The sequence below is a fragment of the Amphiura filiformis genome, chromosome 19 (assembly GCF_039555335.1).
Source record: "Amphiura filiformis chromosome 19, Afil_fr2py, whole genome shotgun sequence".
Classification (NCBI taxonomy): Eukaryota; Metazoa; Echinodermata; class Ophiuroidea; order Amphilepidida; family Amphiuridae; genus Amphiura; species Amphiura filiformis.
Window position 1 is genome coordinate 52462718 of NC_092646.1, and position 12484 is coordinate 52475201.

Below are 12484 nucleotides of genomic sequence, written 5' to 3' on the forward strand. Positions count from 1 at the left end.
ATGGAGCATCATCCAGCAGTGTTGCCAAACCTGCACTTGGGTAGCCCAATTGGGCGACTTTTTGACATTGGGGGCCTGCGACTTTCAGTAGTTTCATGTCCCGTTGTAACATATGGTGAGGAGGATGCCCAAGTTAATATTTTTCAAAAAATTTTACACGCTTGTAATGTAGTTATATACTCTGCAAAAATCAAGATTTTGGGTGACTGTAGTTTTGTAAAAATCTGAACCGTCATTTAATTATTACAATGGAAATATCAGTCCAACGAGTACGCGATGTACATAACACAGTACGGTACGTATGGTGTGCAGGCCGGTCATACATACATCAAAGGACCGTATTGCTCACGTGTCGTAGCCAACCAACAGAGTGATACGCATTAGCGACTTCAGCGCTGGTAGTAAATTTCCTATTTTCTTTGCTTTCTCTTAGTTGTTCGGCTCAAAATTAAAAGGGGGCATATCTGAGAGTAAAAGCCAACATTTTATGGAAAAGAAATAAGTACGGTACCTAATCTATTTTTATGGAAATATTATAATATGGCTTAAAAAGAGATAAATTGGGCGACTTTTCAATGATTTGATCCACGATTCAGGTTGAAAAATAGTTGGCAACCCTGTCATCCAGTATTACTATTGTAGTGATTGCTTCATCTGTTGAATTATCATTGCTTGCAGTCATTAAAGTCGATTAGTTCAAGTAACGTAGAGTACAAATTATACAAGTTATGCCGTTTGGTTGGATGCATTCTGTTTTGCTTGGATTAAGTACGCATTGATAGATGCTCGCATTGTTTTAATCGGAAGAGAAATTAGGAAGATACATCTTGCTGTGTTTTACTAGCGTGATAGACGAAAGTTGCTGCTATCGAGGTATTTATCTAGATCTATTGTAAATTATCAGGGTATAAAATTGTATTTAATTTTCTGAGAATATACTGAGGAATTAGTAAAGTGTAAACCTTAGTTTTGCACTTTAACTACAATTCCGGACAAAATTGTTGGAACACTTTTGGCATGGGTGCTTCAAATGTGCCCCCCCCCCATTTCCCTATTCAATGTTGCAACCTGTTGATTTGTTCATGCCCTAATAGGCCTAGAGACACTCAACATTGATTGGTGGGGAAGGGGGGAGGGTTGTACATAGTAGTAGAAAAGGGCTCAGATTTCACACCAAAGAAAGCACATTTGTCCAATATGCCGATACGGATAAATATACCGGTACTTTAACACAAGTGTTCCAACTATGGTACTTTTGACCAAGGTTGTAGCACCCCCAAGTTTGTGCAGGGAGGAAATGCTAACAATTTCTTACAAAATAAAGACAAAATTTTATATGCTGTGGAAAATTGGCTGTGTTTGTATTGTAAGGCAGTTTGCAGTAAATTCTTTTTCCAGACCCAATGAATAAAAAGATTACACTTGAATGTCATTGTGTAGTGAGCATTACTAGATTTTTGTTGGGTGTTGTATCACCTCTTTAGTAGTGATGTGAATGTACATGCAGAGGCATACCTACTGGGAGTGGGGCAGTGGGGGTAGGTTGCCCCCTGGCTCAAAATTCTGTGACAAAATTGACCACAAGTTGTATGTTGTAATGTACTTCTTCCTTTTGGCCCATTTTTAGGCCATATTGTTCTCAATTAAGACATTATCCATTGTGCTACAAACTTTTAGATGTGCCACCATTTGACTTCCATGTAGGGGTCTGGAAGTTATTGAAAAAAAAACTTCCTCCACTACATGATCATGATCATGTTAAGTGAAGCAAAATCATCGTCAGAGCAAAATCGAGTATGAAACCACCATAATGGTAAGAGAAAGTCTTTCAGTTATGACATAAATGTACATGTAGGGTAAAGTACATAATTATCACTGAACAAAATTGTAATATTCTTTTTAAAAAGCCAATTGTTTTCCCATATCAGATTATTAATTTGATATGGCCTTAGGTGTCACCATCAATTACAAATAACGACCAAAAATGTGAAAAAGTCACTTACACTAATATTGTCAGAGAATCAAAGACCAATCCCAAGCTTATCTTGCTTGGCGTTTCAGCAATTAAGTCAGAACGGAAAGGTAGTTAAGAGCATTCAAACAGAATGAAAGTGTAATTACCGTATAAAGATATAAAGTATGGTTTTGGAATTTGGATTTGAGCCTGATTTGGAGCTTGATTATGCTTTGTGCCACAGACCTGTGTGGATACAGGTGGTCCCCGCTCCCCAGTGATCGGGACCCCCCTCCTTTTAGGGGAAGAAAGAGGAAAGAAAAGACATGAAGGAAAGAGAGGAAAATGGAGAGGGAAAAAGATAAACTTAAATTGCCTAGAAGTCGAGCCTGTACTGCAAATCCCATAAAAATAAGAGTCTGAAAAGAATCCAAACCTTCCCTTCTAAGGGGGAAACATTTGCAAGCACAATGTGTGGCATTAACATGCCGAAGTTCAACCTTTGGGGGTCCTTTGAGGATCACTCACGCCCCCTGGATCCACCCCTGCTGTACTACATAGGCCTACAAGTCTATCAATAAAAACCAATGCACACATTTTACAATATCTTGTCAATGCTGCCCATGCATGCATGCATTTTTTATGAAATACAGTATCATAGCTGGCAAAAAAGTGCAAGCGACCCTTCGGATACATATTTTTAAGAGTCACGCAATAAAGCCATTTACATGTTTATTAGGCTTCTCTTTAGAAAATGACATTGAACAAGCTCAGTCTTAATGGATATCAATATCATAAGCACTCCACGTGGAAGAAAGAAATTTAATTAACCATTCAAAAGCAGATTGTACTCAGGCTATTTATTTATTTATTTATTTTGATGTTTATTTTTATATTATTTTTAAATTTTGTTTACATTTGTGCTCGATTAGGCTAATGAAAGTTGATGCCTTGGCTCCAGTTTTATACTTTTTGATATGGGAGAAGGTGACTATTTCATCATTCATTGTTTTCTTTAATTGTCAAATATCAATTGTACTGTCAGTTTCAGTACTAGTAAAAGTAAAAAATAAACACTACAGTTAAATAATTGACAGAAACATGTACTTCCAAAATTTACTTAATCATTAGCAACTTTTAAAATTATGTTTGAAACCTGAATCAGCTTTTAAGAGTGCAAGAATCATGGTGTGGGATTGCTTTTAAGCATTTTAAAAAACTTTCATTGTTAACGTTGTGTTATTCCCAAACTGATATGAAACTGTTAAAATGTTAAGTGAGGTCTGGTGAAAGGAATGATGATATGAAAAATAATGAAGATATTGGTAGAAATGGTTCATCGGAGCGAGAGGGAAATGAAAACAAATGAATCAACTTTCATTGATTGGCCTTATCCTTGATCAGTCTGATCATTACAAGTCTTCTTCTCATGATGATGATGCCGGTAATGATGATGATGATGATGAAGATGATGATAATGAAGATGATGATGATGATGATGATGATGATGATGATGATGATGATGATGATGATGATGATGATGATGATAATGAAGATGATGATGATGATGATGATGATGATGAATGATGATGATGATGATGAAGATGATGATGATGATGATGATGATGATGATGATGATGATGATGATGATGATGAAGTAGATGATGTTGAAGATGCTGATGATGTTGGTAATGATAGTGGTGATGATGGTGGTGGTGGTGGTGACGACAATGATGATGTTGATTATGATGATGAAGGCCATAATGGTAAAGATGATGATAACGGAATGAGTCTATAAAGGTGTGCAAGTGCGATCACACACCATCGCACAAAATTGTCTGTCGGAGTGTGATTTATAGCACACTTCAATTTCTAAACTTCTTACCAAGTGCAATTGAATAGCTCACTTGATATTCCGCCTTTTAACATTTCCAGAAGTGCGATTTTTAGCATGCCTGCTATTTTCAAAACTCAACCACTAAGATGATGATGATGATTGAAGATGATCGATGATGATGATGATGATGATATGATATCACCAATACACAGTGCATCCTTACACCCCTTCACCCCACACATACCATAACCATTTAGTTTGAATTCAACTTGAATTTCAAGTATTTCTATATTTGTAAAGTTATTCTTGCAAAACCGTACCTTTAATGCGAATTATTTTATCGGTAATGATCTTGAAAGGCGATGCAATCTATTACGTTGGTTCTATCTGTAGCCGTTGCCATAGAAATCGCCTCCATTTTGAATTTGTCTGTGAGTGTATTGTATTTACTACACAGGTCATTATGTAGACAACGGCCATGAGTAACTTGCATCTCTGTCTTTTTGAAAATATGTTGGGCTTAATTTGTGAGTAAACAATGTTCAAATAATGTCATGTTTGTTCCCAGTAGTTAGTGTACCAATTGAATATCTAATTTTTAAAACAGCACAACATTATATATTAAGCACTGTCTTTATTTTGTGAGGCAATAGTTAGAGCACATGTATCATGTTAGTATACCTGTCCACATGCACTGAATGAGTTGTAACACATACATGTCTAGTGCCACACAATGTATTTATGATGTATTATTTACCATGCACATTTATTTTGATTTTGAAGTTGAACCATGTATAACTACATGCAGTTTTAATAGCGTGCATTGTGTGGAATTTTACATGATCAGGGTGATTACCAGATTTCTAGAGCAAGAAGTACACACTACACAGATCAGAGCATGTTTGCTGAGGAATGAGGGGAGAGAATTTTGTTTCACCTTGCAAGAATCTGCTTGGATTCTGGCAACAGCAGTTAGTGAGAATCAGTCTAAAGAGTCTCCCACACTTTAGTGAGTCTACATAGGCACAATAAAATCTAGGAGAATCTCCTTAGATTCAAGCCTACCATTAAATGTGTTGTTTATAAACAGGATCGCAAATCACAGTGGTTCATAGATAACTGTACACAATATGGATTTCAGGTGAAAATTTGAATGTTTGGAATAACTGAGCTTTAATCTGAAACCAAAATCAGCATTTTCAGAGGGTTGCCCAAGCAAGAGGGGGAGGGAGGCTGTCAATTGGGTCACCCACCTAAGAAGCTTGCTAAAATAGATTTAAAATGCAAAGAGCATGTATGCATCTTGACATGTTTGAAAGAATGGTAGACAGGCTATATGTTGATTAGACCGTCCTTTCACAGAGATATGCAATTTAGTTGTGTATATTGTCGAAGATGCATGGCTTGATTGCCCGAAGGCTAGCAGATTGAAAGCATAAATGATTGGTCAATATGGTCACTCTGGATATGCTGCCATGTCTATTAATATCAAGTGGTCAAGTCATCTTGACATTGACTGGCCTCTATGCATGCATATTCACACTTGCCTGTCAACCCGGGGCTGTCAACATAATTATTGCATTGAATTTTTAGGTTGTTTTATTTTGATGTGATATTTATATTGTCACACCATTTTGAATGAGATGAGGGTGTTACGTGTGCAGTGAGTAGTGTTTTGGGAGGGGGTGGCAAACACTTACATGTACCCACACTTGTTGGTGCGATGAGGCAAAACCTTGGTCAGGAAACAGCATCCAAAAAGGGATGCTTTAAAAGTTGCATTCTTATCATCGCAGTTTCAATCGAAACCTTTTTTTCTCGATAATTTTGGAGCACTGCAGTCTGCCCCCTTTGCAACACCTAGGTTACGCCACTGGGTAATGGTGAGTTTATTACATCCAATGATATATACCTTTTTGAATTCCATACGTCAAGGGTTATTTTTAGGCTCCACTCAAACTGGTATGTAAAACATTGCGTCTATCTTGATCAAAGAGTTTTACATACCAGTACAATTCTTATGCCTGCCACTTGGACTTTTGAGAGGACCTTTTGACAAGACAGTTTATTTAAAAATACAAGATTCAAGTTAGGAGCAAGTTTGATTGGATGGACGGACATGTATGGGAGTGGACAAGGTGTGTTGGGGCGGAAGAGGGTGCTCTTGTAAACATTGTCAATTGGGGTTACACGGCAACCATGGTCATCGGCGCTTGCAGGACGGTGTCTCTAGATTAGTCTTATTATCAATGTGCTATTAGGGTTGAAATCACACACCCCATATGGAAGACATGATCGTAATCTTCCACACAGTGGGTGTAGATTTCAAATACCCATTCAAGTAATCCCTTTTGAAATTCACTCTCCCTTGGTGCAGATTTAGGTCATGTAGTCCATGTGGTGTATGGATTTCAACTGGACTAGCCCAGTATCCCATTGAAAATTGTCAAAAAATAGCCAGTGCCCCCTCAGCCAGGCTTGATGCCCCCTCAGCCAGGCTTGGTGCCCCCTCAGCCAGGCTTGGTGCCCCCTCAGCCAGGCTTGGTGCCCTTTCAGCCAGACTTAGTGCCCCCTCAGTCAGGCTCATTGCCCCTTCAGCCAGGCTCAGTGCCCCCTTAGCCAAGCTCGGTGCCCCACAATTGAATGACTCACGAATGCTACCCTACTAGTACTGTACCAGACACCGGGACCAGACATGATATAATTTGTGTTTTTAAAATTTAATGATAAGATCTCACAATTATAAGCACGCTTTGAACTTGAATGCATTCATGTATCACATTATCATTAAAGTGATCAAGTCTACTAGACTTATACATACATGTGCATCGCACATTTGCCTCCGTTCACAATGACATTGCACAATGTAGGTCTAACCTCATTTTATATCAAGGTCATACTCGAGAAAAACTTTTCCTGAATGGCCTATTCGGAAAATCCAGTTGAAATCCATCCACCCTGTATTAGAAGACATGACCTTCATCTCTCACAGAAGGAGTGTGAATTTCAAATGATGTTATATCTTAATAGTTGATTCCATTTGAAATCTACACTCCTAATGTTTGTTCGGTTTATATAATTCGGAAATTATTCGGCTTTTGTTACTGCAAGAGTCAATAAAGTCCCAACTCACGCTCGCTCGCGTAAATTCACATAAGCGTGTGAGAGTCAAGCATTGCGCCCAACTGCGTGCATGCCATTCAATATCAATACACGGTGTTAATATAAGGGCTATTTCACGTTAAGTGTGCACTTTTCAAAATGGTGCTTCAGCATTTCTGGTTACCGGTACCTGAATTTGGAACATTATATAATGTGGGTGATTTTATTAGATGGGTGTTATGGAGGAGAAGCTACAGGAGCATTTTCATTAAATTCTGACAACTTTTTATATCAGATTTTTGCATTTACATATGCATTTTCAACACATTTCTGGAGTCCCACTTCATATTTTGAATGTCTTGTGAATGATTTCTTAGGAATATAAATAAGCCTCCTTTGTAGCTATTGCTTTGGTAACAAAGTATGAAGCATACACAATGCAATGCAAGTTATTTGGCATAAATTGGTCCGGTATTATGAAAATTATGACCATTTTATAATTATGTAGATTCTGTTAAACAAAAAAAGCGATGTCCTCTCCAAAACAAGTACTATCAAAATTGAAACTAAATTGGTAGTTCCTGCCAAAACTTGCATCTGTAGAATCTTCAGGGTGTTCCGCAATCATAAAACAGGACAATTTTCCCATTGAAACTTTAGTGATGAATTTAACAATGTTATTGATGATCCCATGCTCTGATATTTTGGAATTGAATTTGGTACATCTTGAAGTTCTAAAATCATAGAATTTTATGAATTTAAGGACTTCTAATTTTGACCCTCTGTGGGACTGTAAGTGTAAGCTTAACGTGAAATAGCCCATAAACCGAATGTCTTTCTTAGGGATTTCATGGAAAAGTACTGTGTACTATTTCTACTACCATCAATTCTACAAATGATATAGGCCTACTCTATGCGTTCACCTAGAAGCAAGAGCCGATGGAAAATTGGTGTCTGCAACAGATGGTAAATCTGGTGTCAGGGATGATGAGAGGAAAAATTCTTCCAAATGTGTTTGGAAAACAAAACAAATGAAACAAATAAAATCAACAAAACAAAGCAAAATCTGACAAAGAAATTTGCAAACAAAATAAATCAAACAACAAAAAAAACGAAAAAATCAAATAAAAAGTGCAAACTTCCCCTCCTCCCAAATCAACCAACCAATAGACCGTAAATCATAGAAACAAAACATAAACATGAAGGAAACACAACAAAATAACAAAACAAAGAAAGTAAACAGCATATCAATATCAACAACGACAACAATTGAAAGCAGACAACCAAACAAAGAAACAAATTAATAGCTATAAAGTATGGGCTAACATGCTATGTCACCATCAGGAAAAATATGAACTGTGTTTTATAATACTAATTAATATATTGAGTTTTGATGTGAAATAATTGGCTCAATTCGCCTGTGTACAAACTGTTAATGAGGCTTAATTAGTACTGGTCAGCTGTGTCATTGTCTTGAACTGTCAGAATTGGGATGACAATTACGGTAATAGTACCGGTAATAAAATTAATTAATCACATATATGTATGTGTATGTTAAATGTGATACTAAAATCAATTAATGGGGCATTTCATGATCCACAGCCTCATCCATCACTTATTTTTATACCTACTGGAAACCTCTGGCTACATAATGTTTGTGTAGACATACAAAAAAATTCTTGCAAATTAATTCGTTAATTTGCAAAAATATCATCAAATTTGAATTATGTTCTGGTTTACCAGAATGAACAACACAGTAGTCTATGGAGCAATGTAATACATACTTAAGGTATAATCATGCATAACTCGCAAAAATAAAATCGGAATCAACTGAAATGTTGGGTATAAACTACTGAAAAATTTAATAAAAAGAGGATGCTAGGATCACAAAATACTCCTTTTCCTTGTAAAATTGGCAAATATTGACAAATTTTCATTGCTATGGAAATCTGTGCAAAAATTATCCTCCTTCTCCTTGATGCAGGCTGCTATTTCTAAATCTGCCAAATATTGTGTGCAATCTTGTAATCAAGGCTCACTGGTGTAGCCATGTATGGCCCGCAGATGTGGCTTTGATGTGAAACCGGCTCCCTATTCAAGATGTTGACTCAAAGTGCTAGCTAGCATACTATAAATAGCTCTAGTGATTTTCATGCAATTAATTTCAGTGATTTGAAACATTTTAAACCAGTTTACGTGTCATAGCTAGGTAAAAATTATTTACCACATTTCCTTCATCTGATTTAAAAACAATTGTTACACCAGTCAAAATGTTTGTGTGTTTACAAAATTCTGCATGATATTTCCTCGATACTATGTACTTAATTGTACATGTATGTGCTTGCTAAACTTGTCGTTCATTTAAAATTTGAATTATAGCTCTTCAAAAAATGCTAAAAATGAAACACAGCATACAATGTACATTTTGTACACACAATGTAATAACACCATTTTGACTGTCCATATTTTGAGTTGCATTGCTCCAGAAATTTTGATAAAAATATGAGCTTTCTTCTGATCCCAAAATCTCAGTTTTTATCAAGAAAAATGGGGGATGAGGCTGTCCAGTGTCCACTCCTTTTAACACGAATGTTAAAAATTTGGGTTTTACTGTCATTTCAAGGGTTGAGAATCAGAAGTTTGTGACACATTGTGAGGTGAGGTTTTCTTGTTCTCAACCCTTGTTTTGATTTTAAACTGTCCATGTCCATCCCAATTTGGCTTTATATTACCAACAATGCTTCAGTATTCAGCCATTACTGGGGGTACAATGAGTTCAAGTGTGTTATTGCATGTACAGTGTACTCCTTCACTATCTGTGGTTGGTGTGGTTGATTAGTGCATGGATTCCATGGAATGACCCACATTTTGGAATAACATCTTACCATAAAGATGACCAAATTTTGGCTGGGATTTTATTGACGTTTATCGGTTAATCACACCATTTTACATCATTATCAATATTTCTATATTTCTGCAATCAATACTCTCAATGAAGAATGCCCAGTTTTAGATGCAGGAGGAAAGCATGGCCTGGAAATCATGTGCACGGGACCTGTCAGGGCTTGAACCCAGGACCTCAGTGTAAAGGGAGAACAGAATCGCTATTATGCTAACCTGGCCTGGAAATCATGTGCACGGGACCTGTCGAGGCTTGAACCCGGGACCTGTCGAGGCTTGAACCCGGGACCTGTCGAGGCTTGAACCCGGGACCTGTCGAGGCTTGAACCCGGGACCTGTCGAGGCTTGAACCCAGGACCTTGGTGGTGTAAAAAGGGCATACAGAATCGCTATTATGCTAACCTACTGTCCCATACCAAAATTTGTGATGATGTAAATTAACCTATGTGTGTTATTGTTGTTCATAACCCCTATATTTTGTATAAAATATTATAAAGCATTACATGTAGGTCTAAACTGTTTGAAATCAAACTTATTTTCCATAACCTTAACCCGTTGTATTTGTTTGTCTTGGTTTATCAAGCAAAACAAAATTCGCAATCTGTTTGCAAATCAGTTGATTTCATACCATCCATTCACTAATTCAAACACATTTACTCTTATCATTAACACTGATGCGGACGGACGGACGCGTTGGGAAAAATCTGTTGCTTTGTAAATAATTGAAATGGTAAACAACAAACCACTGGTGTTTCACGTTAGCTGTCCAGCAGCGTGCGATGTATCAATGATGGTATTAAGGCTCTGCATGAGCTAGCATTAAACTACGCTTGATGGAAGCTTTTGTTTATGAGGTTGGTGTAACAGAAATGACGCTTTCCTACAATGACATGGGCTATTAAAAAATGAGAAAAGGGCAAAATTGATTGATGTATTGTCAACTCTTATGATCTCTATCTGTGTATTTTTTTATTTTTAATCTAAAGATAAAAGGCACTGGGTACAAGCTGTGGATAAAGATTGATAACAGTACAAATATTGATATTAAAATGCATATTGTGAATATGGTGGTTGTGATTTTAAAAATATTAGTTCTATGAATTTGATAATGATATATGACTCAATGGCAGTATTTAGGCTGGCTGATTAGTTTCAATTTTGTGAATAAAACAGGATCAAGCCTCTGAGCCAAGGGGGGGGGGTAAAGTTTTCAAATCGTCCCTCGGACCCGCTACTAAAATAGAAAATGACCACGTCCAAGTGTGCGAACATTTGCAATTTTAACACAAAAATGGGTCAAAATTCAGACAATTGTGGCCTAATACCAGGCCAAAGATTTTGTCCCCCACCACCTTAGACAGCATGCCTCTAGAATAAGTTTACCCACAGACAGCCCTCGAATTAACCCACGGCACCGACAGCATATTGCCGTGGGTGCCCCCCCCCATTGCCGTAATGCCCTCAAAATATGTCCTTTACCGACGGCAGTCACTTGCCGTGCCCTTTAGGGCTATTTCACGTTAAGCGTACACTTTAAGTTACAGTCCCACAGAGGGTCAAAATTAGAAGTCCTTAAATTCATAAAAATTCTATGATTTTTAGAACTTCATGATGTACCAAATTCAATTCCAAAATATCAAAGCGTGGGATCATCAATAACATTGTTAAATTCATCACTAAAGTTTCAATGGGAAAATGCATGGCGTCTGGAGAGGACATTTTGTTTAACAAAACAATATTTACCACTTCAGTGCTATGTAGTTCACATAATGTATGGGTCAAAATTATTTGATCACTATCATTACCAAAGTTACAGCTGTTTCACCGCTGTTTGAGTCACTTTTGCAGCTCAGAACTAGGGATCGCAAAATTTAAGTAAATTAAACTGTTGATTTTTGACTGCTTTGTATTATTTAAGCAGGTTTTTGAGCAATCAGGTTAGTTTTAGTGTAAAGTTGAGAGATGAATTTTACTTTGGTGTCGAATTCAGCTGACAGCAATGCATCTATTCGCTTTTGAAAAATTGCCTTGGTGCCCTTCTCAAATTTTCAACAGTTGCCGTGATGCCCTTTTGAAATATTACAAATTGCTGTGCTGCCTTGCCTTTTCAGTGAAAATCCAAGGCAATTATCAACTTGCCCTAAAAAAGTTGCCGTGCCCCTTCAGATCCTTAATTCGAGGGCTGCCCACAGATTACCACAATGTCAAAATGGTTGAATAATATTTGTTTTGTATCATTTGTATGAACTTCAATGCCATGGCACAAATATTAAATTGAGTCCCATCTTCATGGAAAGACATATGTACGTAATTGCATTTAAATTTACAACATAAGTTACATTAAAAAACATGCTTTATGAGTACATGTATGAGGCACGCTAATTTTATGTAAAAGAACAATAAAACATGAAGTTCTGCAAATCAGTGATGTATGAAGATAGGTATTGTGTACTTACTCCATTGCACATAATTATATAAAATGGAAACCATTATATTTTTCTGACATTTGTGCTTCATTGCTTTTTCTTAAATCAAGTGGAATGGCATGAGCCACATTTTTCCAGTTTTATCCATTTAGGTAAACTGTGCAATATAATTTATAAATGAAAGACAATAATCGCAGTATATTTCCATGGATCTTGTGGTTCCTTAAATAAGGCTAATATTAGGGTGGCCACAATGCTAGCTAT

At 36.9% G+C, this 12484-nt stretch overlaps 1 protein-coding gene across 4 annotated transcripts in view; it reads left to right on the top strand.

The window, feature by feature from the left end:
* Nucleotides 1–12484, top strand: part of LOC140141464 (uncharacterized) — a 106312-nt gene that overhangs the window by 11859 nt on the left and 81969 nt on the right. Inside the window, exon 1 of one of the 4 annotated variants that reach the window (XM_072163333.1) lies at nucleotides 4274–4318. The exons of the other annotated variants lie outside the window; for them this stretch is intronic. Coding sequence (XP_072019434.1) covers nucleotides 4303–4318 — 16 coding nt within the window. The 5' untranslated portion in view covers nucleotides 4274–4302. Of the gene's footprint in view, nucleotides 1–4273; nucleotides 4319–12484 lie in introns of those variants that run through there. 4 annotated transcript variants of the gene reach the window in all.